Below are 26,508 nucleotides of genomic sequence, written 5' to 3' on the forward strand. Positions count from 1 at the left end.
TGCGCCGAGCATAGCTATTTTGTATTTTGTGGGTTTTTTGGTGTTTTCTTTTGCTTTTTTTTTGATCTATTAGTCATTTACTTATTTATTAGTGTTGTTTTGCACAGTGTTAGAGTTTGTTTTGTATTGTAGGGTAGGTTAGTAGTTAGTGGACAGTAGTTGTATTATAATTCGTGTTTTTCTTTTTTCCCTTTATTATTCTGGTATTTGTTGTTGGTTGTATTTTTCAATAACTTTATATGTTTGTAAAGTCAAAAAAGATTTTTTTGCTAATAATAAATATATTTACAAAAAAAAGTGAAGCCATGGTCATCATACTGATAATTTCCCCAGTTCTAATATTGCTTTAAATTATCAGTTGGGTGAATGAGCTTTGTACTTTTACTGATATTCCCAATTATTCTGTTCTATTATACAATCCTTCACGTAAGTCTGAAAAAATAAGTGTACCCCTGCTTTTAAGTACAGCTGGAATGTCCATTTCGTACTTATAATGTGTAGCAGGCGGAAAGCAGTACTTTGATAAATATGGTGCTGGCAAATGTTCTTCAAATGTACTTTTGATACCCAGGCCTGACCTATAACTTGTACTTAATTCTAAATTCCTTCTAGGTCTAACCCCTTTCTCAGGTCAAATCTGAAATCTATCATAAACACCAATATAGTCAGCAATTGCAACAGCATTATTTTCACACCAATCAGGCAAAACGTTGTTATCAAAATCAGTGTTCAGTCTAACAGGTACAAACGTACAGGAAATAGTGTCAAACATAAATTTATTTTCTTCGGGACCATTACTTAATTGGGACCGTTCTAAAGGAGGGGGTCAGTCAACCAGCTGGTTTGCAATGCTAACAGTGTGGGTTCAATTCCCATCCTGGCTTAGAACATCATGAAGGACTCTTCTTCTCCACTTCTCTAGTGTGAGGTGTGGTGACCTTCAGATTAAACTACCACCAGTTGTCTCTTTCTAATGAGGCAGCAGCTCTATCATCTGGTATGATTATGTTGACTTTACCTTTATTTTATATTTTTAAAAATGCTTTATAATAAAATTTCTTCTATTAAACCAAGTTTTTGTTTCTGTTTTCTTTTTAAGAAAAGAATGAATGAGACCTTTTAGTACCAATATTTGCAGATAAACAATACCTGTTAATTAATCCAAAATGAAAAAAAACTTAGGAAAGCTTAAATATTGTGTCCAAGGAACAAAGACTTTACAAAACTCAAACACAAAGTTCAATTAATTCAGTGAGTTTGTACATCCAAATGGAAAAAAGAAGAGAAACACACTATCCATGTCAATGTTCCTATTGACAAGGGAGTCAAGGACTATGTGGGACAGACAGGTAAATAGGGTTGTGACCACAACCAGGTCATCCATTAACTTTCTAAATGGCAGATGCCAAATTCTGATCCAGAATTCTATGTGCTTATTGCAGGCCTCTCTGATACAAGCAAATTTCCAGAAAAAAAGTCATGACCATGCTCTCAACTATGAGTTGAGATACAAAACTTTGATTTAAATTGCAGTATTATTTAAAGCCAGAGCAGAGGAAACCAAAATTATGCTATTCATTTCTGCGTACAAAACGAACGTAAAATTTACATGTTTACATTGCAAATGTGAGGTCTTACACTTTGGAAAAAAGAATACAGGCATGGCCTATTTTCTTTATTTTACTTTGTACTTTGACTTTATTAATTTTCTCAAAGGGATCTGGGAGTGCTAGTCCAGAATTCTTAAAAGGCTGACTTGCAGCTTGAGTCCATGGTTAAGAAAGCAAATGTAATATTGTCATTTATCTCAAGAGGGTTGAAATATAAAAGCAGTGATGTGCTACTGAGACTTAATAAAGCTCTAGTTTAGAATACTGTGACCAATTTTGGACCCCACACCTCAGGAAGGACATACTGAGAATGGAGCGTGTCCAGCGGAGATTCACACGGATGATCCCTGGAATGGTAGGCCTAACATACAATAAATGGCTGAGAATCCTGGTATTGTATTCATTAGAGTTTAGAAGGTTGATGGGAGATATAATAGAAATTTGCAAGATAATGCATGGCTTAGAAAGGGTGGACACTGGAATTTGTTTCCGTTAGGCGGGGAGACTAGGACCCATGGGCACAGCCTTAGAATTATAGCAGGTCAATTTAGAATGGGAATGAGGAGACATTTCTTCAGCCAGAGAGTGATGGGCCAGTGGATTTAATTACCATGAAGCACAGTGGAGGTTGGGATGTTAACTGTCTTCAAGGCAGAGATTGATAAATTCTTGATCTCGCAAGGAATTAAGGGATATGGGGAGAGTGCGGGTAAGTGGAGTTGAAATGCCCAGTCATGATTGAATGGCAGAGTGGACTCGATGGGCTGAATGGCCTTACTTCTACTCCTATGTCTTATGGTCTTAATAGTTCATTTCAAATTAGATTAGCCTAATTTTGGAGGAATAAACATCTTGACATGCATCATTGCTAGACATTACTTTCAAAGCTGTTTCAGGAAATGCCTGACAGTATTATTTTAAAATGAATTCAATCCCCTAAACTGCATTGAACACCGGCTTGACCTAAAACAGAATATACTTTAGGAAAGATGTGAAAGCATTACAAACGATGCAAAAACGATTCACAAGAATGACTCCAGGTATGAAGAGCTTCAACTAGATAGGTAGGTTAGAAAAGATTAGGTTGTTCTTCTTAAAGAAAGATTAGGAGGAGATGTGATAAAAGTATTCAAATTATTGAGAGCCTGGACACACTAAATGGAGAATATTCCTATGGTTTTTGTAGAGTGCTGGCATGGACACCATGGATGAAATGGCTTCTTAGTTTAAGATCATAGAATGGATACAGCACAATGAGAACAAACACAAAAATACCGACAAACTGTATTTCAAGAACATCCCAGTGACCAATACTCATTTATATCAGTGATTTAAATGAATATGAATTACATAGGAGAGAAAAGTTACAAAGGCATAGTTCACAGGATGAATACGCAGATTCAATTTCTAGTATTCTTATATTTAAAAAGGAAGATGGAACAAGTCTAAGGAACTACAGTTCAGTTAGCTGAACAATAGCAGTAGGAAAGGTAATGTTGTCTTCACCCTAAAATGTAATTTAAAAAAGAGGAAGCTGAAAAATATCAAAATAGCATGGATTGCAAAAGGAAAGGTCAGGCTTGACTAACCTTACTAAATTCTTTGAAGAACCAACACAGATTAGATAGTTTGAATTTTCAAAAGGCTCTTAACAAGGCACAGAGTCAGAGATGTACAGCATGGAAATCAATTGCATAGTTCAACTTGTCCATGCCAGATACCCTAGTCCCATTTGCCAACATTTGGGCCAGATCCCTCTAAACCCTTCCTACTCATCTACCCATCCAGATGCTTTTTAAATGTTGCAATTGTACCAGCCTCCACCACCTCCCTGCAGTTCACTCCATACACGCACTACCCTCTGCGTGAAAAAAAAGTGTCCCTATGTCTCTTTCAATTATTTCCCCTCTCACCTTATATCAATGCCCTCTAATGTTGATCTCCTCTACCTTAGGGAAAAGACCTTGTCTATTCACCCTCAAAGAATTTAATCAGGTTAGTCAAGTCTGACCTTTTCTTTTGAAATCCATGCTGTTTTTATATTTTTCAGCTTCCTCTTTTTTAAAATTACATTTTAGAGAGAAGATAATATTACCTTTCCTACTGCTATTGTTCAGCTAACTGAATTGTAGTTCCCTTGCCACTCATGATTTTATAAACCTCCATAAGGTCACCCCTTAGCCTCTGAAGCTCCAGGGAAAGCAATCTCAGTCTCTTCAGCCTCTCCCCATAGCTCAAACCCTCCACAGCTTGCTACCATCCTTGTCAATCTTTTCTGAACCATTTCAAGTTTCACAACAACTTTCCTATGGCAGGGAGACCAGAATTGAATGCAGTATTCTAAAACTGGTCTAACCAATGTCCTGTACAACCGCAACATGACCTTCCAACTCTTATATGCAATGCACTGTCCAATAAAGCAGTATCCCAAAAACCTTCTTCACTACCATTCTTACCTGCAACTCCACTTTCAAGGAACTATGAACCTATACTACATAGTAATTCACAGTTAGGGTACATCATGAGTTGTTAGCGGTCAAAGTAGCACAATTGATAGCAAGCTGACTACAAACCAAGATCAGGGCTAACGGTAATTACTCAGATTGGCAAGAGGTAGGAAGTGGTATTCCATAGGAATCGTTCATTAATGATTTGGACTCAAGAGAATTGGAAAGGTAATTTCAAAACTAGGATAGAGATCTGTAAGAGTATGAAAGGTTTTGACAAAAAAATGTACAGCAAAGGTTCTAATTAAGGGGATCTCTTAAACTCAGAGGACATAAATGTAAGACATAGTCTCTAATTGATCCAATTGAGAATCCAGGAGAAATTTCCTCACTCAACAATGCTAATGTTCCACTGTAGGGGATTAGATGATGTAAAAAGCATTGAAGCATTTAACTGGTAGACAAGTCTATTGCAGGATCTGCTGATAGGGCTAACTGAAGTAGGGTGACAGAAACCTTGAATGGAGCATAAACCAGTTTGGTCAAATGGCTGGTTTCTCAGTTGCCCACTGATGCAACTCTGTAAAATATTGAAACGGTTGCACTTAAATTTAGTTTGTATTAGATTCTACAGACTATATTAGTTTGATTAAAGGAACTGTTTTGCATTCCAGTATTTGTTTTTTTATAGCAAGATAAGAGCATTTCATAACTAATACCAAAATTGTATTTTTGACAGCTCTAAAAAGAGCTGCTCTGAAGCTTGATACAAAATAATTACAAATGCCAATAAGAAATTCAGAATTCTTCAGGTAAAAGTCTATTTGGGAAAAATTAGGGACATTAAATATTTAATTTCCATTCAAGTTCTTTTATTCCACATAATTTTGTAATATACAAATTGTAATGTTACCTTAGTGTTCCTGTTGTTGCTGATCGTGGTTGCCTCCTACTTTTTAAGGCACGAAGTTTATCTCCCTGAGTCATATAATTTGTTGTTGCTGGACTTCCATCTTCTGTATAATTGTTCTTTAAAGGAAAAAATGGAATTAAATGTTCCATACATTTTGAGAGAGATTTTTAAATGCAAAGAAAACACACCACTTATTAAAACTTACGAAGAAGTGACTGAACAGTGTTGAAGACATTTGGGGGTGAGGTTGGGTGCAAACAGAGGGAGAAATAAAACTATTCAGAAAGCAGATAACTGAATCATTGCAGACAAATATATTTTAGTCCTTTTCTTGCATTAGCCGATCATTTACAGCAATGTTCACGGATTTAAGATTGCAGTTATGATAAAGAGCAACACCAGGCACTGAAATGTGGAATGAGGGAATAGAGTATAGATAGCAGAACAAAAGACCTTGATAGAAGGGGCTAAACTTGAAACATAAATATTCCAATCAGCCCCTCAATCCAGTTGTCACAGAGGCATACAGCATAGAAACAGACCCATCAGTCTAACCAGGCCATGCTGAACATAATTCCAAATTAGTCTCATCTGCCTGCTCCTGGTCCATATCCCTCCAAACCTTTCCTATTCATGTATCTATCCAAATGTCTTTTAAACATTGTAATTGTACCCACATCCACCACATTCTCAGGAAGATCATTCCACACACAACTACTCTGGGTGTAAAAAATTTGCCTCATGTCTTTTTTTAAAATCTCTCTCCTCTCACCTTAAAAATGTGCACCCTAGTCTTGAAATCTCCCATCCTAGGGAAAAGACAATGACCATTAACTCTGTTGAAATGTATCATTATTTTATAAATTTCTATCAGATCACCTCTCAACTTCCTCTGCTCTTGCCTATCCAGCCTTTCTTTATACCTCAAACCTTCCATACCAAGCAACATCCTGAACCTTCTGCAGCTTGATAATATCCTTCCTGTAACTGGGCAACCAGAACTGGACACACTACTTCAGAAGAGGCCTCACCAATGTCCTGTATAACTTCACATGACTTCCCAACTCCTATACTCAAAGGTCTGAGCAATGAAGGCAAGCATGCCAAATGCCTTTTTAACCATCCTGTCTGTAAGTGACGCAAACTTCAAAAGTATTATGTATTGTATTCCTAGGTCCCTCTGAACTAAAACACTGCCAAGGCCCTACCATTAATTGTAGAAGCCCTATCCTTGTCTGTTGTACCAAAATGTGGTACAGTACCTTGCAATTATCCAGATTGAACTCCATCTGCCATTTTTCACCTCATTGACCCATTTAATCAAGATCCCTTTGGAATCTTAGAAATTCTTCTTCACTGTCAACAATGCCACCAATTTTGGTGTTGTCTAAAAAATTACTCACCATTTTGCGATACAAAAACCTGAATTCAGCTCTAAAACAATTGTCCATTACCTAACTAGTAAAATAAAATAGCTAGTCGGCAGAACAGTGGGCAGTGTAATTTAATACAACAATAAGATAACACTTGTTCAATAAATGGTGATAAAATAGGGATGGAGTTGAAAAAGATTTAGAGGCATGAGTATACGTGGCACTTAAAAGGTTCACTTGCTGCTGAGTTTTAAAAACTGAATTAGAATGCAGAACCTATACACAAAAGCATAAGTCATTAACTTATCTGCATAGTTTAGGATTCTGATTAAAATTGGTCACATGCACACTCCAGTGACAATAATAAAACAAAAATGAAGGTTGTCGAGGAAGTTTTGTCTACTGAGTCAGTATAAGTGAAAGTTAGGAACAGCAAGGGAGCAGTCACCTCATTGGGGGTTTTCTACAGACCCCCTAATAGCAGTAGGGAGATCAAAGAACACAGGCCAGCAGATTTTGGAAAAATGCAGACGTAGCAGGGTTGTTGTTATGAGTGACTTCAACTTTCCCAATATTGCCTGGAACCTCCTTAGTGCGGATGGTTTGGATGGAGCTGTTTTTGTCAGGTGTGTTCAGGAAGGTTTCCTTACTCAGTATGTAGATAGGCCGACAAGGGGAGAGGCCATTTTGAATTTGGTGCTCGGCAATGAGCCAGGACAGGCGTCAGATCTCACGGTGGGAGAATACTTTGGTGAAAGTGACCACAACTGTCTCACATATACCATAGCCATGGGAAGATATTTAATTAGGGAAAAGGGAATTATGATGCTATCAGACAGGCTTTGGGAAGTAGAGATTGGGAGCAATTGTTGTACAGAAAGGGCACAACAGACGTGTGGAAACTGTTTAAAGAGCAGTTGTTGCAAGTGATGCATAAATTTGTTCCTCTGAGACAGGCAAGAAGGGGTAAGATTTAGGAGTCATGGATGACGAGAACAGAGAAGCATCACGTCAAAAGGAAGAAGGCAGCTTATATAATGTGGAAGAAGCAAGATCTAGCATAGCTTTAGAGGATGACAGGCTTAGTAGAAAGGAGCTCAAAAATGGACTGAGGTGTGGTAAAATGCAATCTGCTTAATGAAAGCATCATTTCTTCACATTTGTATCCCAATGCCAGGGCCAACATTCTAATTGCTCTTTAGACTATTTCTTTTGTTCCTGTGCATGTAGTGATATGTATATGGATCAAATCACCTGATTGCTCCATAGCTTCTAGTCTCTCATCATTAAGAAAATAATCCAATTCATCATTCTCACAACCAAAGGAGGTACCCTCAAACTGAACTTCATCTACCAGTTTCACCACTATGTCCTTCTACCTTTCTACTCCCATCCACACAGTTTACTGCTTTGTCAGGCACTTAGGTCATTCATAAACTTGGAGTGCAAATTTAGATTTCTTTATCTAAATTATTAACAAATATGGTGAAAAAAAAAGCTCCAGTAAAATCCAACTATAAACGATAACACTGAGAATGGTATCCCTCTTTTCTCAAATCTCTAAACAGAAAGCTAAAAGCGAGTTTTGAGAAGATTTATGGCTCAGGTTGAGGTTCTGGATGTAGGTTTGCTTGCTGAGCTGGAAGGTTCATTTTCGGATGTTTCGTCACCATACTGAATAACATCTTCAATGAGCCTCCGAATGAAGCACTTGGTGGTGCAGACCGCTTTCTATTTATATGTTTGAATTTCCTTGGGTTGGTGATGTAATTTCCTGCGGTGACATCATTTCCTATTCTTTTTCTCAGGGGATATTAAATGGGATCCAAGTCAATGTGTTTGTTGACTGAGTTCCGGTTGGAATGCCTGGAAACATGGCATTCCAAACAGATCTCTATCAGCAAATACATTGACTTGGATCCCATTTACCACCTGAGAAAAGTAAAAGGAAATGATGTCACCGCAGGAAATGACATCACCAATCCTAGGAAACTCAAACACATAAATAGAAAGCAGACTATATTCGGAGGCTCACTGAAGATGTTACCTAGTATTGCGATGAAACATCTGAAAACCAACCTACATCCAGAAAGCTAAAAATTGCAAACAGCACTTTTTTCATAGTCCATTTGAAAATTAGGTTGTGTGTTTAAATATTTTTGAGGTACATATCAAACCACAACATTGCAGACTTATAAAACAAGTCATAATTTACTGTTGCAAGCTACATCTTCAGTGCATCTTACATCACATAGGGAGAGGCAACTAAAGGGGTTGTAGACAAAGCCTCAGTTGGCTGGATTGTTGACTTGCAATGCAGAGTGACGCCAACAGTGTGGGTTCAATTTCTGCACTGACTGAGGTTAACATGAAGGCGCCCCCTTCTCAACCTTGCCCCCCCACCCAAGGGATAGTGACCCTAACGTTAAACCATCATTAGTCATCCCTCTCTTCAATGGATAAGCAACTCTATGGTCCAGTCAGACTATGGCGACTTTACCTTTAGGCCTAATACCAGGAAACATAATCTCTGGACATGAGTTTGCCATACAATACAGAAATGAAGAGAAATTTCTTCACTCAGGTGGTGGTGTATTTTTCAAATTTTCTACCCTATTGGCTTTACAATTTCAAATCTATGCAGCATATTCAAGACAAATCAATATAGAAACATAGAGATGCACAGCACAGAAACAGACCCTTCAGTCCAACTCATCCATGTCGACCAGATATCCTAACCTAATCTAGTCCCATTTGACTGCACTTGGCACATATCCCTCTAAACTGTGGCACAGTGGTTAGCACTGCTGCCTCACAGCGCCAGAGACCCGGGTTCAATTCCCGCCTCAGGCAACTGTCTGTGTGTAGTTTGTACATTCTCCCCGTGTCTGCGTGGGTTTCCTCTGGTGCTCCGGTTTCCATCCATAGTCCAAAAAAAAAGTGCTGGTTACGTGAATTGGCCATGCTAAATTGCCTGTAGTGTTAGGTGAAAGGGTAAATATAGGGGAATGGATCTGGATGGGTTGCTCTTCGGAGGGTCAATGTGGACTTGTTGGGCCGTAGGGCCTGTTTCCACACTAAGTAATCTAACCTAATCAAAATCCTTCCTATTCATTTACTCATCCAGATGCCTTTCAAATGCTGTAACTGTACCAGCATCCACCACTTCCTCTGGCAGTTCATTCCATACATGCACCATCCTGAAAAAGGTGTTCCTCAGGTCCCTTTTAAATCTTTTCCATCTCAACCTAAAATTATCCCCTCTAGTTCTGGACTCCCCTAATCCAGGGAAAAGAGCTTGTCTATTTACACTATCTATACCCCTCATGATTTTATAAACCTCTATAAAGGTCACCCCCTCAGCCTTCGACACTCCAGGGAAAACAGCCCGAGCCGATTCAGCCTCTCCCTAAAGATCAAGCCCTTCAACCTTGCAACATCCTTGTAAATCTTCTCTGAACCCTTTCAAGTTTCACAACATCCTTCACGAAGACCTGAATTGTACACAGTATTCCAAAAGTAACCTAATCAATGTTTTTTTACAGCTGCAACATGACCTCCCAACTCTTAAAATCAATGCTTTGACCAATAAAGGAAAGCATACTAAACACCCTCTTCACTATTCTATCTATCTGAGACTCCACTTTCAAGGAACTATGAACCTGCACCCAAAGGTCTCTATCATAGAATCATAGAAATTATTGCACCCCAAGTTTTCTTTATTCAGCAACACTCCCCAAGACCTTACCATTAAGTGTCCAAGTTCTGCCCTGATTTGCTTTTCCAAAATGCAGTGCCTCACATTTTTCTACATTAAACTCCATCTGCCACTCCTTGGTCATAGACTTCTAGAGACTAACGACAACAGGGGAAATAGAAAAATGGTATTGGCCATGACGTAACTGAAATGGAGGAGCAGGACTGACTGGCTAAGTGGGCTACTCCTGTTCCTGCGTTTACATGTAATAATATGGCAGAATCACATTTTGCATTACGTGCCACAGAGTGACCACTCAACGTCAGGATGCCAACCCCCACCCCCAATCAACAAACTGGCACCCACATGAAGAGATCAAGACATGGTGGCTTCTTGGGGGAAGAAAATAAGATGAGGTCAGAAATTGCAAGATTACTACACATAGTTACAAGTGGAGATTAGACAGGCTGGAATTTTGGAGAGGTCTTTGGTGAGAGACTGAGAACAGGCTAACAAATGAATCTCAGAGCACAAGCTCCACATCATCCTTTGCTGAAGGGTTGTCTGAAAACAGGCACCTCTCCTGTATATTTAAATAAATTGTTAACCGAGTTCCAAATGGTCACATAAAACAATAAGGATGAAGACAATATTAACTATGCCAATGGCACAGATTAGGTGCAACTCCCTTGGTCTAAAACTGTAAATTAATTTGCATATCAGAATTCCCAAATAACTTTTGCATGCATCCCAAGGTATCAGACGAAAGTCACATTCTAAGTGCAGCTTTCATAAACATAAAAGCATAAGCAAGAAACACCAAGAGCAGAATTTTCCCATTTTCATTTGAAATGTTCTGTCGAATGAGATTCATTGTGCTTTGTCCACCTTGGTTTGGGGCAACACTTCACAAGGAACCTTCCGCTCTTCACCTCATTAATAATAGTGAGCTTGGGTACCTTTCTTGAGAAATGGTGCAGCCAGAGAGGTGAGCTTACAACTGCCTGAATCTTCAGATGTTCATGCCACAGGCACCACATTGAAAACCCAAATGCATACCACTTCAGATTCTACAAGCCAGGAATGACCGCTTTACATTTAGGTCATAGCCAGAGGAAAGGAAAGGGGCCTGTACACCTTAATGAAGGTTGATGGCAGTCCTTTTTTCTAACTAGCTAACATGTGCCATGCCACCAACTGCAGCCAACATGGGCATAATTTGCAACTCTGAGCCAGTGCTGTGTCTCTAGTAAAGCAGGCCAGCTAGCAGTGCAGAAACATGATTAATGATCTTCTGCGCTCTGCAAAGATCACTGCCAACATCATCTCTCTGTTACCTCTCAATCACAGAGCCACGGCTGACTTCAAATTTGTTTCTGCACAGACAGCTGGAGGTTTATGGACTACAGCTCTCACTAATGCATGCATTATGTCCACCAAAGTCTCTCACCTACCTCATCCTCCCTTTCTTGCCTATTGGATTAAGTGCCTGACTGATTGTAGCCAACTTCACAAACTGAAATTGGAAGAATCCTTTGACTGACTATAGTGATACACTTGACCAATATTACTCTCTGTTCACTCCATTAATAACAGCTCCCCTTTGATTTTCACACATCGGCATTTCCTTCCAGCACATGCACTGTGCTGATCCTATAAACAGCTGACACATGCTGCAGGTGTGACGCTGACACAACATGGTGCCACAAAGACACGTCCACACCAATGACATGTCCGCACCAATGAATATTCCATACCCCCTGCCTTCACAAACTATCTGCTTCTCTTTCTGCAGTAAAAAAGCAATGCAAAACCATAGAGGCTGGCAGCTTGTAACTAAGCACCAAAGACCCTATGCACTAAGCAACACGATCCATACAGAGGATAGTAGCCACAAAGACAGTGCTGAGATCAGTGAACATGTGCTAAGAAAGCAATGTGAAGTATACAAAGGCTTACAGCCCCAAGTAAACACAAAGAGCGTATGCAAACAAAGCAAGTTAAGAATCATAAAGTGCATGCTGTGTAGATGTATGAGATGATTGTGCCCCTATGTTGAAAACAACCTGGGGAAAGCATAGGTGTTGCTGAATATAGGAGCAGGAGTAGGCCATTCAGTCCCTCAGGCCTGCTCCACCATTCAACAGGATCATGGCTTTTCTGATTGTAACATCAATTCCACATTCATGTCCCTTGTTTGCTATAATGTCATCAACTTCTGCCTTAGAAATATCCAAAAGGTTCTGCTTCCACCATCTGTGAAGGCTCACAACCCTCAGAATTATTTTTTGCCTCATCTCTGTTCTAAATAGGGGACCACTTTTTCTTAAACCAGTGACCCCTAGCTACTGATTCTTCCAGAAGAAGAAATATCCTTTCAACATATATACTGTCAAGACCCCTCAAATCATCTCCTACCTCTCTAAACATCAGCAGGTTCAGGCCTAGCCTGTCCAATCTTTCCTCATAAGACAACCCAGACATTTTGGGAATTAGTCTCAAACCTTCTCTGAACTGCTTCCAACAAAGTTATATCCTTTTTCAAATAAGGCGACCGATACTGTATGGTCTCACCAGCACCCTGCATAATTGAAGCATAACCTCCATACTTTTGCACTCAGTTCTCTTTGCAATAAGTAACATTCTATCAGCTTTCTTTATTACTTGCTGTAACTAGCCTTCGGTGATTCATGCATGAGGACACCTGGATCTTTCGGCATCTTGGAGTTTTATTATCTCAATAGTGAGAGATAATATGTTCCTTTTTATCCTTACTGCCAAAACATGCAATTTCACATTTTCCCACATTATACTCCATCTGCCAGAGCTTTGCCCACTCACGATGTTTTTATTGTAGCCTGCTTATGTTGTCATTTCCTATCTATTTTTGTGTCCAGCAACAATTCTGGGACGCACACATTCAAACCTGAGCCACAAAGTAAAGAACTGAAGGGCTGAAGTAGCACTGGAGCTGATCCATATGCAGGCATGGTGATGTAGTAAAGCTGGTGGCTTGCCAATGCCAACTTGACTGGATGTAAGATTAAGGAGGATGGTAGCCAGAGAGCATTCAGGAATGTTGTTGTGAAGATATAGTTGCCTAATGGCTTGGACAAGCATTCGGCAAGTGGCAGCTTCCAGGTGTGCATTCGGATCTATAGAATCATAGAATCCCTCCAATGTGGAAGCAGGCCATTCAGTCCATCAAGTCCACAGCAACTCTTCAAAGAGCATCCCACCCAGACCCACCCTATCCCTATAACCCTGCATTTCTCATGACTAATCCACCTCACCTGTACATCCCTCAACACTTTGGGCAATTTAGTTTGCCCAATCCTAATCTACACATTTTTGGACTATGGGAGTATTTGTCTGGTCTTTGTGCTGTCAGGGAAGAAAGGAAGAATCAGAGGTGACATATAAATAAGATGCATCGGGGCTTTAATGAGGTGTAAATGCATAGAAGTATTTGCACTTCAATTATGGAATGCCATTTAAGGCTTGAGGAAAATATTTTCTTGACTTCACAATTCTGATTTTTATTCTAACCGTATTTTCCCACTTTTCTCGCCATTGCTCATACCACATCAGGGATAGGAAAATTCTGCCAAGAATGAGATTAACAGTGGGAGGTAGTGAGACGAAGTCCAATGACTGATCTGTTGGAAAAGGAAATTGTTACAGAAACATACGTGCAAGATATAGAACATAAGTGAAACATATAGAAAACAAGTGAAAAAAGACTGATGATTTGGGCTTGTACTGAAGATCATGAATGGGGACTGAAATATGAGTGAAACATAAGAGCTCATTATTAAAACAAAAATTTAACATTACAGGATAAAGCTATAGGTTTGGAGTAAAATGGTCAGATTAAACCTCCATTAACAGTTTATTGAATATGTTATGAAAAGATGCCACAAAATTAATGTTGTAAATGCATTTAGAATATTGTATTATTTCCAATGGAATGGAAGATATTAGAAAATGAATGAAGAAAAGTAAGAAAGGTTCAACTTAACTTGGGTTAGAGTTGAGATAATGGTTAGCCTGGGTCCTAAGTCAAGTGTACCATAGTATCTTGTTCCATGCTCACCTTTTCAACCACAGCATTTCCTATTTAAATGAAATTGCTCTCATTTTCAGTCAACAACTGCTCTGGTCAAAACTAAATCCTTTGGGATTGCTTATGACCAAGATACATTTTCCACTGGTTTCTTCATAATATTACATAGTATTAATTGATGATGCTCCTTCAGGAATTCTTTTTCCAGGCTTACATGGATGCATTCTCTATGTATCACAACACTAACTAAATCATTTACAATTATTCCTTCACTATGTATAACCATCTAAAAGACTCCCAATCTGACTCATTCCCATTCTTGGTCTTTAAATTATATTATTTTCCATAGATCTAGAGTCAACATTAACATCGGTATCGGATGGTGAGTTTTATCTTACCACCAGCCCATATCACAGATATCATGTTCAACTGACAAAACTAAAAGTGTTCCTTTTTAAGTTTCCAGAATGTTCTTACTCAAGATTCTTACTCAGTCGTTTGCTCTGTTTGAAGCAGATGGCTGCAAATTTTGAATCTTGTTCTATCCTAGACTTTAGAACAGAGATGTTCGTGTTTGTGCATCATTCTCTATCCTTATCTCATCCCCATTACAGCCAAAACATGTTGGTGTTCTCCAGATCCATTTTATCAATGCTGTGATCAATTCCCTCCTAAGAGTAACACGAAAACTGCCCAAGATCTGCAATTCACATCTTTATCTGCACCATTTCACCTTTTCATAACTCACCAACACACATGTTCACACACTCATCAGGCAATACTTTGAAATTTGTATGACCCTCATGGTTTTCACACTGCTCCATGAATTTCAGACTAGTTATGCATCCTCCGGTTGCATCCTATCCTCTCATTTTCCATTGTTAGCTTTCTACAAAGTCCTCCTCTCTCAATGCAAAAATATTCAACTTTCTCTAATTAATGAAACTCTTCCTCAACCACCGACCCAATTACCCGCTTCTTAATTTCAAAAAACTCAAGATGTCTGCCAACATCGTCAGTGGTCTTCCCAAAATCCCCTTTCTGCGCAGTACCATCATGACATATAAAAATCTTTTGTAGTTGGATATTGATCAAAATGACACTTATCAATAACTTCTTACTATAAAAGATTCTTGTGACCTCTAAAAATCAAATTCTGAACACAACTGAAGAAAGAATGTATATAAAACTACTTTTGTAAATTTACATCCCTTCCAATTCAAAGTGTAAACATATTATCTGAGCTGATGCAATTTAAACTTACAAAAACATTTTAATCTGAATCACAATCAGATAGGGGAGAAATTAAAGCCACTGAGTTTAAATACTAAGTGCATAAATTATGCTGCCTTTAATTCTTTAACAGTCTTATCACAATGACACATGCTCTATTTATACCAAATGTGGTGCTCAAAGTAGCATATGTGCTACATGCTACCTCATCTGGGTGGAAAACAAATTTTCTCATTAAAATCATTTTTATAAAGATCTTGAAACCAACTGGGAATTTAAGTCACACTGGCACTAACAAATCTGTTATGATAAAAATAAGAATCCCTTTATTTAACTAATATTAGAAATTACAGAGTGTGTGCACTTATTTTCTATTAAACTGTAACGCAGTTTCTGACTTGCAATAATTAATACTACAAGCCTATTTATACTAATGAAATATATTCTAAATAATTCTTAATCAAAAGCTTAAAAAAACTTATACGACTACCAGGTCTGGCTGGATCATTGCCAAAACTGCTTATTATTTTAGGGTCTTCCTGGAAATGTAAAGATAATGTCTAGCATCTCTTCTTTACTATAAACATCTTTGCCCTGTTCCTTCCTTCTACTCTTAGCTCTAATTACAAATTAAAGGACCCAACAGATTTGTTTTTGTTCTTGAATTGAGACTATCTGCACAGCGGATTCCCTCCCTCTAGTCCATGAAGTAGAAATTTCCCACAAGGGTACCCAATGGCCTGATTCTGAACCTACATCTTTCTCTTTCTTCCCTCTTAACTCTCTACAAATGGTCACCAAGCTCATTTTGCCAACAAGATCTAACTCCTAATCCCTTAATCTTATTCCCACCAAAACTGTTGACAATCTAACTTTCCTTCCCTGCTCTCATCTTAGCAGATACTGTTAACAGTAACTTCTCATCAGGTACAGTCCATCTCTCCTTTAAAGATGCTAACTTTATCCACCTCTTAAAAAAAAAATCCCAACATTGCTGAAGTCTTACAAGTTTTTATCCTCCACCCCTCCTTTTCCTTATCTATGTGTGCTGCTCAGCAACTTCTGAAAATATGTGAGGGTAAAACTGAATAACTTCCAAATATTAAGTGCAGAAATAGGAATGTGCAACTATTTAATTCACAAAAGTATTCCAAGTAGGACACCAACATGGCAATATCTAATAGCACAAAATATTTAAATATACATTTGACGAAATTTAATTAGCTTTATTAAACAGCAAAAAGTTGTAATTTGATCTGTTCGATCAAATATATTGCTATTAGCCACCATCTGTGTTTATTATAATAAAGCAGTTGTTCACACTCTCACAATCAGCAAGAACAAACTGAAACCATTGCAACCTCCTCACCATTGCTGCTTCTGAATGCTGTAGAGTGCCATTCAAAAACAACATGGCAATGCTAGTTACATGTTTGAGTGCTGTGAGTTAAGATTAATGTCCTAATAATCAGTTATATGCTCAAATTTATTTCACCACAATACTCCTTTCCTAATGACAAAATCTATATGACTCGGTTCTAATAACAAGTACATGCAACATTTCTACGAGTTAATTGTAAAGACTAATATGTATTCTTTTCATTATTGAATCCTGCACAACTGATAACCAATGTCAGTCAGATTACACAAAAAGAATGCTAAGCAAATGTTGCAGGTACATTTCAAAAATATATAGATACACAAAATTTGCATTTGAAGTTTCAAAAAAAATGTACCATTGAGACACATAAATCAAATGCTGCATTCTACTTTGAAAAACTGAGCTTTATCCCATAAATGAAATACAGACCAATAAACATCACAAATTTATATTGTGCAAATTACATTCACTTCATACTGCTCACAAAAGAACATTCAATAACTGTGCCAGCTTATTGTTCTTAAGTGAGGAAATACTGGTGGAAATAAAGATGTGTTCACAAAGATACATCATCATATCAAGACAGCTACTGTAACAAAGATAACAAAATAAAGGCATACAGAATTAAGATGACTATAATGTATTGAGATGGTTAGAGAACAGAAAGGAAAAGGAGAATTTCCTGAAATGAAAGATGCATTGAATGATGCATAACGCACATATACAAATACAGGAACTAAAGCATACCATGGAATTTCTCGAGACTAGCTGCTATTACATTATAACTAATTGGTATCCTAAATACAATTTGCATGCCTTTTCCTTATGCCCTAGCTTTGAAAATTTAAATTGAACTACATACACAGCCTTTGTGGGAAAGGGGCTGTTTCACTGTTCCATTTGCTCATGAAGAAGTGGGTCCTGATTTCATTTTGAAATAGTCTGGCTTTAATTTCAATATTTTGCTCTCTTTGAACACAACTGAGATGTTAGCTTCTGCACGCCACCTTATAGAATGCTTTCAACATTTCAAAAACGTTGAATACATGAAAATGAAGTTTTTTAACCTGCCCTTACAACACAACAGATGAAGCACTGGTATTAAATGTACTGGTGATCCTGTACTGTATCTCTTTCAAAATGGAAATATATTTCTGAGATTTGGTGCCTGATATTAAATATAGTACTCTAGCTGGGGATTGGCAATTTTTATATTATAACTATTTTAAGCTAAGATGTCAACATTCAATTAGCTTTTGTTATAATGGTGCATTAGATTTGTGTGACATGTATACAGATGAAGATTTCCTTGCTCCTCCACAGCACCAACTTCCGTCCACAAGAAAAAATTTAATTTTCCTTTCTCAGAGCCAATTGTCAATTCTACCCACTCAACTTGGTCCCTCTATAACCTAAGGCTTCAGTTATGGAACTCTGCCCCCAGTTTAGGGTAATCTACAAATCTGGACAAAGAACGCCTATTTTTTTCATCTAAGTCATTTTTAAAGATGGCATTAAAGTTAAGGTCACAGGTTCAGTGCAACATCATTTGTCAATTCCCAGCATTCTTAAAAGATTTCCTTTATGACTTCACCCAATCTCCTATCAGTCATTAATTTTCTGGACTTAGAAATGGGAGAATAATCCTGAAATTTTCTGCTCACATAGAAGTGACAAAAAATTGTGTCAAGGATAGCAAGAAACTGCAGAAGGTCTAACGTTAACCACATTGCTGCAATTCAATACAGAGGAATGAAGTGCACTTTAATCTCTCCAGTCCAGAAATGTGAAATACCATTGATCTGATTTTTGTTTCAGCATGGCCCATAATTCACTTATCACTCATAGCATTGCAACAATTTGTATGATAGGAGAGAGGGAGACAAGATGGTTGACTGAGGAAGAGAGGTCAGATGAACTAAGTATAAAATAAAATTAAAAATCAAAGTTTTCGAAACTGGTAATGCTTTGCCAAACTTCTGGAAACGGGGATATACTCAGCTTTTAATACTAAATGTTTATTGTTACCCTACTCTTCCCTTTTGGTTGTGCTAATTCTAGTTTCTGTGTTTAAACATGACCTTGTGCTGCATTTTCAGGCAAAACCTGACATTGTGAAGCTCCATCTTCTGCAAGCATTCAAGTCTGAAGAGGTGACAGTGTAATACATGTTGCAATGACTACACGTCTTAAGTAAGATATTAGAGTACAAAATGCCGTAAACATTGTGTGTATATGTGTGGCTTGTTTAGTGCTTTCTAGTTGTCATTGTTTTATGTCTGAGGTAGATATTTTTATCTGATTGACACACTTGTTAACTACATTATTTCTTAATTCCATAGGGAAGGAAACCAGCGTCCTTACCTAATCTGGACCACACGTGTCTACAGAGCCACAGCAATGTGGTTCACTTTTAACTGCCTACTGGGTATTAGGGATGTGCAATGAATGCTGGTGGCCTAGCCAGCGATGCCCTTATCTAGTGAAGAATTCCAGAAAATACTTATTTATGAATTTAGTTCCAGGTTTGATAAGATGTGACTTGGACGCAAGCATTCAAGCCTGGAGAGGTTACAGTGTAATATATGTTGCAATGATTATACATCTTTCATAAAATATTAGAGTACAAAATGCAATAGACCTTGACACACAAATAAATCATCACTCCTACATAGTCTGATCTTCCCTTACAGATTTAATTGGGGAGGAGATGGGAAAGTGGTGGGGTTCCCACCCATCATGCATCTTATTAAAAGCTCTCCAGCAAATCTGCCACAGCAGAAGGCGTTGAACTCACCTTCATGCCTAGCAAACTAGTAATCTTTTTAAAAAGAACTGATGCAATCATGGTGACAATCCACTGGCTTTGCTATAATTCACACATCTCAAGAATGACATGTAAAGGAATGCTGCAGTTGCAGTACCATACAAAATGAGAATTGCAAATTTTTAAGCAGACATTTTGTCTACCAGTTTCCAAATTACAGGCTTTTCTTAAAAAGAACTAGAAGGTCAGTTTCATTGCATTGTTATTGATGAGAAGAGAGTAAACATTTGTCATGATTGTGGTCATGAAAGGAACAGCCTTACCTCTATTGCCTTATCTATGGAATGCATTTTCATGCTTCCACCAAGTGAAAGACTATCAATGCCAGAAATGATCCGGGATAATCCAGTGCATTCTTTATCGGTACTCTGCCGTTTTTTCAAGGACCTATAAATATCACCTTCAAGCCACATGTGGCCTTGCTTCCTGTAGATAAATTCAAGAGGTCAAAATTGAATCTCATTATTCTTTTGACCTTTATACTTAAAAAAAAAACTTTGGAAGTGAATATATATGTACAGTTTAAAAGAGCTTTGTGCTGTCCCTCAGTATCCTAAAGTGATTGAATTCACTTAGGCAGAAGCCTACAACAAATTCCACGTACACTTTCATTTTTTGACCATTAAACGTTGGTTAATAGCCAAGTTTTTTGAATATTCATGTGCATGCACAGCTATCATTTAACTAGAACCTTGGCTCACTTTGTTAATAATCTCACCAGCAGAATTAGAGATTTTTCTTAGTATCAGATCTAAGGTACAGCTTACCATGTCTTTGCATTCTCAACAAAGTGCAACTATGTTTGCATGATCGTGTAGAACGTTAAGATCATTAACTTGGCTGCAGTGCCTAAATTCCAATTAGCCTCCACCTTCAAGAAGAAGGCGCGAAGAAATAAAGATCAAATGCTGCTGGAAGTCACAATGACAATTACTTTGAACTATTTTCAGCCTCCATTCAAAATCAGGCAGGATCCCATATCTCAAAAACACAACGCATTCAAACTTAAAAATAAGAAAGAATGCATCTAACACGAAAGTTCAAAAATTTGAATAATGATTTATAGATTTAGTTGTCAACATCTAAAATTCAGCTAATAAAATTAAGTTCAGCAGCACTGTCCCATCTAAGCTGTGGGGTCCAAGGTGCCAATCACAGCATTGACTTCTGTTCCAAAGTCGCAGTTGTGTGCAGGCCTCAGAGTCCCATGCACCTGGAAAGAAAATTAGAGGGAATGCTAAGCCGTAGAACTGTGCATTAATGTCTAGGGAACTCTGTTTGAATTCCAGTATACTCAAAACAAACAGCAACATTATTGGAAACTTCTCCATCATTTTCTTAAACTTCACTATTCCCTCATTAGACAGGTGTAACTTCCAACTTCCTTTTTCGCAAAAAAAAAAGCATGTTGTCAAGGGTGTTCATTTTGCAATCACCAGGACAGATGCAAGAGTACTAAACTGCAAAAGGAACGAACAATTTATCTTACAAAGAAAATGGTACTGACTGGCTGGCGTCTCAACTAATTTGTTTAGGGGCTGACATGGACAATGCACAATGGGACAGTTCTATGTTGTACAAAAAAATTGCAAAACATGGACATATTCCTTTGTTTACAGAGGACAGGGCCTTGTATATATATGCAGATTCTAGGGAGTGTAAGTGAGCTAAATTGTGACGTGACTGATAACTGAAATTGTCATTAAGTTTAATGCCCAACAGATCTGGGATTATTCAACAAGTACAGTTTAAGCACAGAATCACTCTATCATTAGATATTACATTACAAAGTCTTGCAATGTGATTCATTTTATTACCTAATTACAATCATAGTTTGGAGCACATGAGCAATTGAAAACTTGACAGATGGCAAGTGGAGCACTGCAAGGCACAGGTGACTGTAAACCCATGGTTCCTAAAGATTTTCACCACTGGAGTTTCCTTGCCTTTTGTCAGAGTCTGTGGTAGGCTAATAGAGGTTTGTACAAATATTTGACACATTTACCTTTGTTCATAGAAAACATCTTGCACACAGTTAGTGGGAAGTAGCTGGATCAATTCTGTGTAGCTACGTAACTGGAATTAAAATACTGTGTGTGCACAGTACAATCTGGGCATGGTTACAACAAGCAGACGAGGTGCACTTCCCTCAAGAAATTAAGAGATATTGTACTAGCATTCAAGAAAGTTCAATCTTACTCTTTTCTACATTATAGATGATAAATATTAGCTAACACCAATATCACACTGAAAAATTAGCCTTCAAATCATGTGTTTTAGTGGAGACACCAGTACTTTTCCAGGATATCCACAGTAATTCAGCAGAATTGAGATTTGAACTTGATTTACTTTGTAATCTTTATTTCTAATAATTTAACTATATTCCTTGCAGTATTTTGCAGACTCAGATTGGTGAGTTCATTTGCCTGTGAAAACTGCAGTCAGCAAACTCGCAGCAAGCCTCAAGCTTCGGAATACTGTGCTCTTCATATTCTGGAACTGGTATTTTTCAGATTCTTGTTGTAGTCTTCAATTGGCGATTATGTGCCAAACTGGTAGAGTCTGCCAAACTGGTAGAGTCTGTTGGAAGAGAACTTGGAAATAAGTTACCCTTAGGCCTTTTGCACATTTATATGGATGTTAATGGTTTAAGTTTTGCAGTATTGCTTTTTCTTTAACAAAGAAGGTTTTTTTGGATGAAGTTAAATGTTGATATTTTTGTATCAGTGTAATTCTGACGCAAAATAGTTCATTTCTCTTGGGGAATATTTTAGTGACATTGATTAACTGCAATCTCTTGTCCAGATTATCCTTATAATGGTAGGCTAGCCATTGTTTCTTCATTTCATCCAAGTTGAGTGCTTCATTGTTGAATGCTTGATGGTTTGTATACACAGCTACATTTGTTAACTTAGGATATAATTCTCCTTAATTATTAGTTATTTTTTACTACTCTACCTTTAATTTCCTTATCTGGTATTTTGTGAATGACTTTTCGTTTAACTGAATGACAAGAAATGTGTTCAACAGTTCATATATTTTTAACATGCTTTGGGGGTTGAGGAGTGTGGCTGTGGTTAGGAGTGGGGGAGTAGGGGAGAGGAGAATATAATTCAAACTTTTCTCATTTGTTTTAAGACACAGCTTCCCAAAATGGGGTCAGAACTCTAAATGGGGTCATTAGGTCCAAGGCAGCAATAACCAATCCCATCAATCTGCTTTCAAACATCTTTCCCCTCCCACTTGCCCCTGCTCACAAAGGTTTTCAAGTCCCAAAATAGTGTCACACTTGGAAAATGTTTGGGAAGCATTATTTAAAGAGAACCAACTCTATTTCTCACCAGTGAATCAAAGTAAGCAATTAACAGCCATCTTCATCTACTACTTATATATGAATTTAGTTCCAGGTTTGAGATGATCAGCATGGCGGTAGGTTTCTGAAATTAAAAATCAGTCAATATTTCTCTTGTATTAAACATTTTTATTGTGAGTTTCCTTCAGAAAATATTCAGACTCTTCAGAAAAGATAGCTGCAGCCAAGATATCAGATGGAAGATGAGTGATAGGATTGGTACAAGAAATGTAATTAGGCAATGAATGTTGAAATCACGAACCAAGCCTACTAGTGCTTAATTCTGAAGCAAATACTTTTTTTTTAAAGAAATCTGGCCTCCTCCCAACACTGCACATGCACATTCCTGCCAAATTGACATGTTCAGCACAAACTAAACATATGGATGATAATATTAAGTCATTACTTGAATCTCTGGTTTACCAGCTACATCTCTCCTCTGTCCACAAAAACCCTCCAATCAATTAGGATCAGGTATCTGAAATTAATTCTCTCCCTCCTAATTCTCATACTTTCTGCAGTCTGTTCCTATTGCATGTTCATCCATTCTTTACTCTTTAGGGAAAGGAACACTCAGATAGGATGTGTGTGAGATGAGGTGTAGACACCACTGAGAATGGGAGGGAAAAAAACAGATTTACAACCACATAAAGGAATGGAAGTAATGTTAAACAGGGATGATGTGTAACATTCATACCTGGTAAATGAAAGCAGGAGAAAGGATAAAGTAAAAGGACAATGAAGTCACAAAACATGATACGATATTTCGATAGCTATTTTTAACCTACAGTGAAAGAGATCTCAACATACAGGTCAGGATCAGTTGATTTCCGTGAGAAAACTGAATGATGGATTTGGCAATTTTTCAATCAGCAGGCTATCATCTCTCATCTCCTCAACAATTCAGGAAAATACACACCTATTTTATTTCACTCTAGCACTATATAAAACAAGTATTGTACATATGGACCTCTACATGGAGGTAAGTCTTGCACAAACAGTTTAATTTTAGGGGTGTTCAACTGGTTTAACAATCTAGGGGAAGAGTTACTCCAATATCTGAAAGCCTCAGTACCAAAGTAGAGAGCATATATCATCAAACAAACTGAAATTCATCAGGAGGAGAAAGCCTTGGGAGGGGCCTTGAATGCATCAGTGCAGATGGAAAGAGTCTGAAACAAATGAGTAAAATCACAAAACAATGGAACATAACAAATCTTGAATATAAAATCAAAAGATGCATTAAATCTCTTAAAATACTTCCGCTTTTATGTGCCACCTATGTGTTTTCCAAGTTGATAGCTTTGATTTAAAAGGGAAAAGTAATGATCATGTACATCACCTGTATTATTCAAACTATGTAAATGTTGAAGGAAAGTTGGAAATGCTTCAGTGTATATTTGGAAACAGTATGAAAGGAGAAAAGGTTAGCACTCCCTTTGATGCAGATGGAAGGGATCCTAGTGGACTTATAACATACAAATGGTTAAGGCATTGCCATTTACTCAGTGGCAACTCACCATGTTTTGGGGTCCTCTTGTGGCACAGTGGTAGAGTCCCTACCCTTGAACCAGGAGGCTCAGGTTCAAGTCCCAATTGCTCCAGAAGTATGTAATTACAACTCTGGACAGGTTGATTAGAAAAATAGGTTAAACCTTTTTTAAAATGTGGCAATTCATTTTCTCTTGAGAATTTTATTTTCTTTATTCCTAGGTACCATTGGCAAGGCCAGCATTTGTTACCCATCCATTCTTGCCTTTGAATGAGTGGCTTGTTAAGCCATATCAGAGGCCAGTTAAAAGTCAACAATATTGCTCTGGATATGGAGTCACACATAGGCCCGACTAGCAAAGAATGGAAGATTTCCTTTCCTAAAGGATTTAGTGATCCTGATGAGTTTAGCAATTACCAATAGTTAGCTTTGTATTAGACTGGCTTTATATTCTAGATTATTAATGAAATTTAAAATCTAGCATCTGTAATGGTAGGATTTGCATCAAATATCCCCAACATAGCTAAATATATTTGGTTTATTAGTCTAAAGACATTACCACCACACCAGTATCTCTTCTACATAATTTGTAATAGAAATAAATCAGTTTTTTTTATTCAACATGCCATGGTATTGAGTAAGTCTGCACTCAAAGTAATGCTAAGCAAAGTAATCTCTAATTACAAAGTATAGCTCATACTAAATAAACAACTCAATATTTTTAAGTTCTAAAACAATGAATCCAAACTACCTATACTAAGTACAACTAGAGGTTGTGATTATCTTCTAAAATGCAAGAAAGCAGGATGAAGACAGAGTTGAGAGTAAAGAGATAAAACATGTATTTGTTACAGTTATAATTGTAATATTTAAATTTCCCACACAGCTCAAATAAACAAAGTGGTAAATAAAATCAAGTCAAGCGTGAACATTTCCAACACAGATCAAAGAACTGCAAATACTGAGGATCTGAAACAAAAACAGAAATTGTTGGAGAAACTCAGCAGGTCTGGCAGCATCTGTGGAGAAAAAGCAGAATTAATGTTTTGAGTCCAGTGACCCTTCTTTAGAATATTTCCAAGTTCTTTCCAACCAATTTACTACTAATGTAAGGGTCACAGTCAGGACAAGGTCTGAAATACTAATGGAAAAATCCAGAATATGGCACCACAAAACAGTGGCTAACCACCAGGTATCCAATCTTAAAGAGGTCATGTTTAGACATGACATACACAACAAAGAAATGCAAATTGCTGACTGCAATTTTCAAAGAAACCTGCTTAAACTGTACCTGGAAACAAAGATTAGGTACTAGCACTGCAATATTTAAAACCTCAATTCTGGTATTTTGGACAATCACTGAGGGCACAGCAATTCAGGAAACTAATAGCAAAAGAAGAATGCACAATTTATCATAAGTTTAAATAGTTAATGTAATGTACTAAAATGAGAAACTGCACAATATTTAAATGTAATGATTAAAATTGACAGAGTTCAGAAATCGATCAAGTTGACTAAAGTGAATATTGAAGCCAAAATAAATATATGTGCACCAATGTTACTGTCTCATTAAACAGACAGAAAGCATGATGCACAAGGTCAAAGTCTTTTCATTTGGAATTTGACAAATCTTTTGACAAGCTTCCCTATTTTAATACAGTTACACAATCCAAGGAGAACACATTACAAGATGTATTGTTTGTCAGTATAATGCCACATGATATAATTAAACATTCAGGTGGAAAATTAATTTGAAAAGACCTTTAAACCAATCCGGATATCACTTTTCTTTTACGTCCATTCCATGCAGTAATGTAGCAAATATCAATAAACGTTTTCACAGAACATTCCTAGACAACGTGATTCACAATAAGCCGAGTTTCAAACAAATTGAGCAAATCTTTACAATGGTTTTTCACAACTAGTATCACAAGTTATATTTGACCAATGCTTTTATATTTTGTGGAATATGTGATACCAGCGTGTGTAGATTTGTTAACATTACCAATACTAAAAACGAAAATACAGGAGATACCAGTGAAGATAACATCATTACACTAATGTAAAAATTACAGTTTATTTCAAACAATAAAGCCCTTAAAAAAACTTTGATAAAA

The 26,508-nt window shown here is 37.4% G+C and overlaps 1 protein-coding gene and 1 non-coding gene across 6 annotated transcripts in view; one reads left to right on the top strand and one right to left on the bottom strand.

Annotated features, from left to right (window-relative positions):
- Positions 1 to 26,508, bottom strand: part of LOC122554524 (dual specificity protein phosphatase CDC14A-like) — a 180,447-nt gene that overhangs the window by 38,045 nt on the left and 115,894 nt on the right. For all 5 annotated transcript variants that reach the window (XR_006313008.1, XM_043699680.1, XM_043699682.1 and 2 more), the window contains exons 11-12: positions 19,811 to 19,973; positions 4,971 to 5,086 (exon numbers count right to left, since the gene is read on the bottom strand). Coding sequence is in view for 4 of the 5 variants with exons in the window: in XM_043699680.1 (XP_043555615.1) it covers positions 4,971 to 5,086; positions 19,811 to 19,973 (279 nt within the window). In the remaining variant the exon portion in view is untranslated. The remainder of the gene's footprint in view (positions 1 to 4,970; positions 5,087 to 19,810; positions 19,974 to 26,508) is intronic.
- Positions 24,304 to 24,427, top strand: LOC122554824. Its single transcript, XR_006313106.1, has one exon. It is a non-coding gene; the product is annotated as a U6atac minor spliceosomal RNA (small nuclear RNA).

Source organism: Chiloscyllium plagiosum, chromosome 11 (assembly GCF_004010195.1).
Source record: "Chiloscyllium plagiosum isolate BGI_BamShark_2017 chromosome 11, ASM401019v2, whole genome shotgun sequence".
NCBI lineage: Eukaryota > Metazoa > Chordata > Chondrichthyes > Orectolobiformes > Hemiscylliidae > Chiloscyllium > Chiloscyllium plagiosum.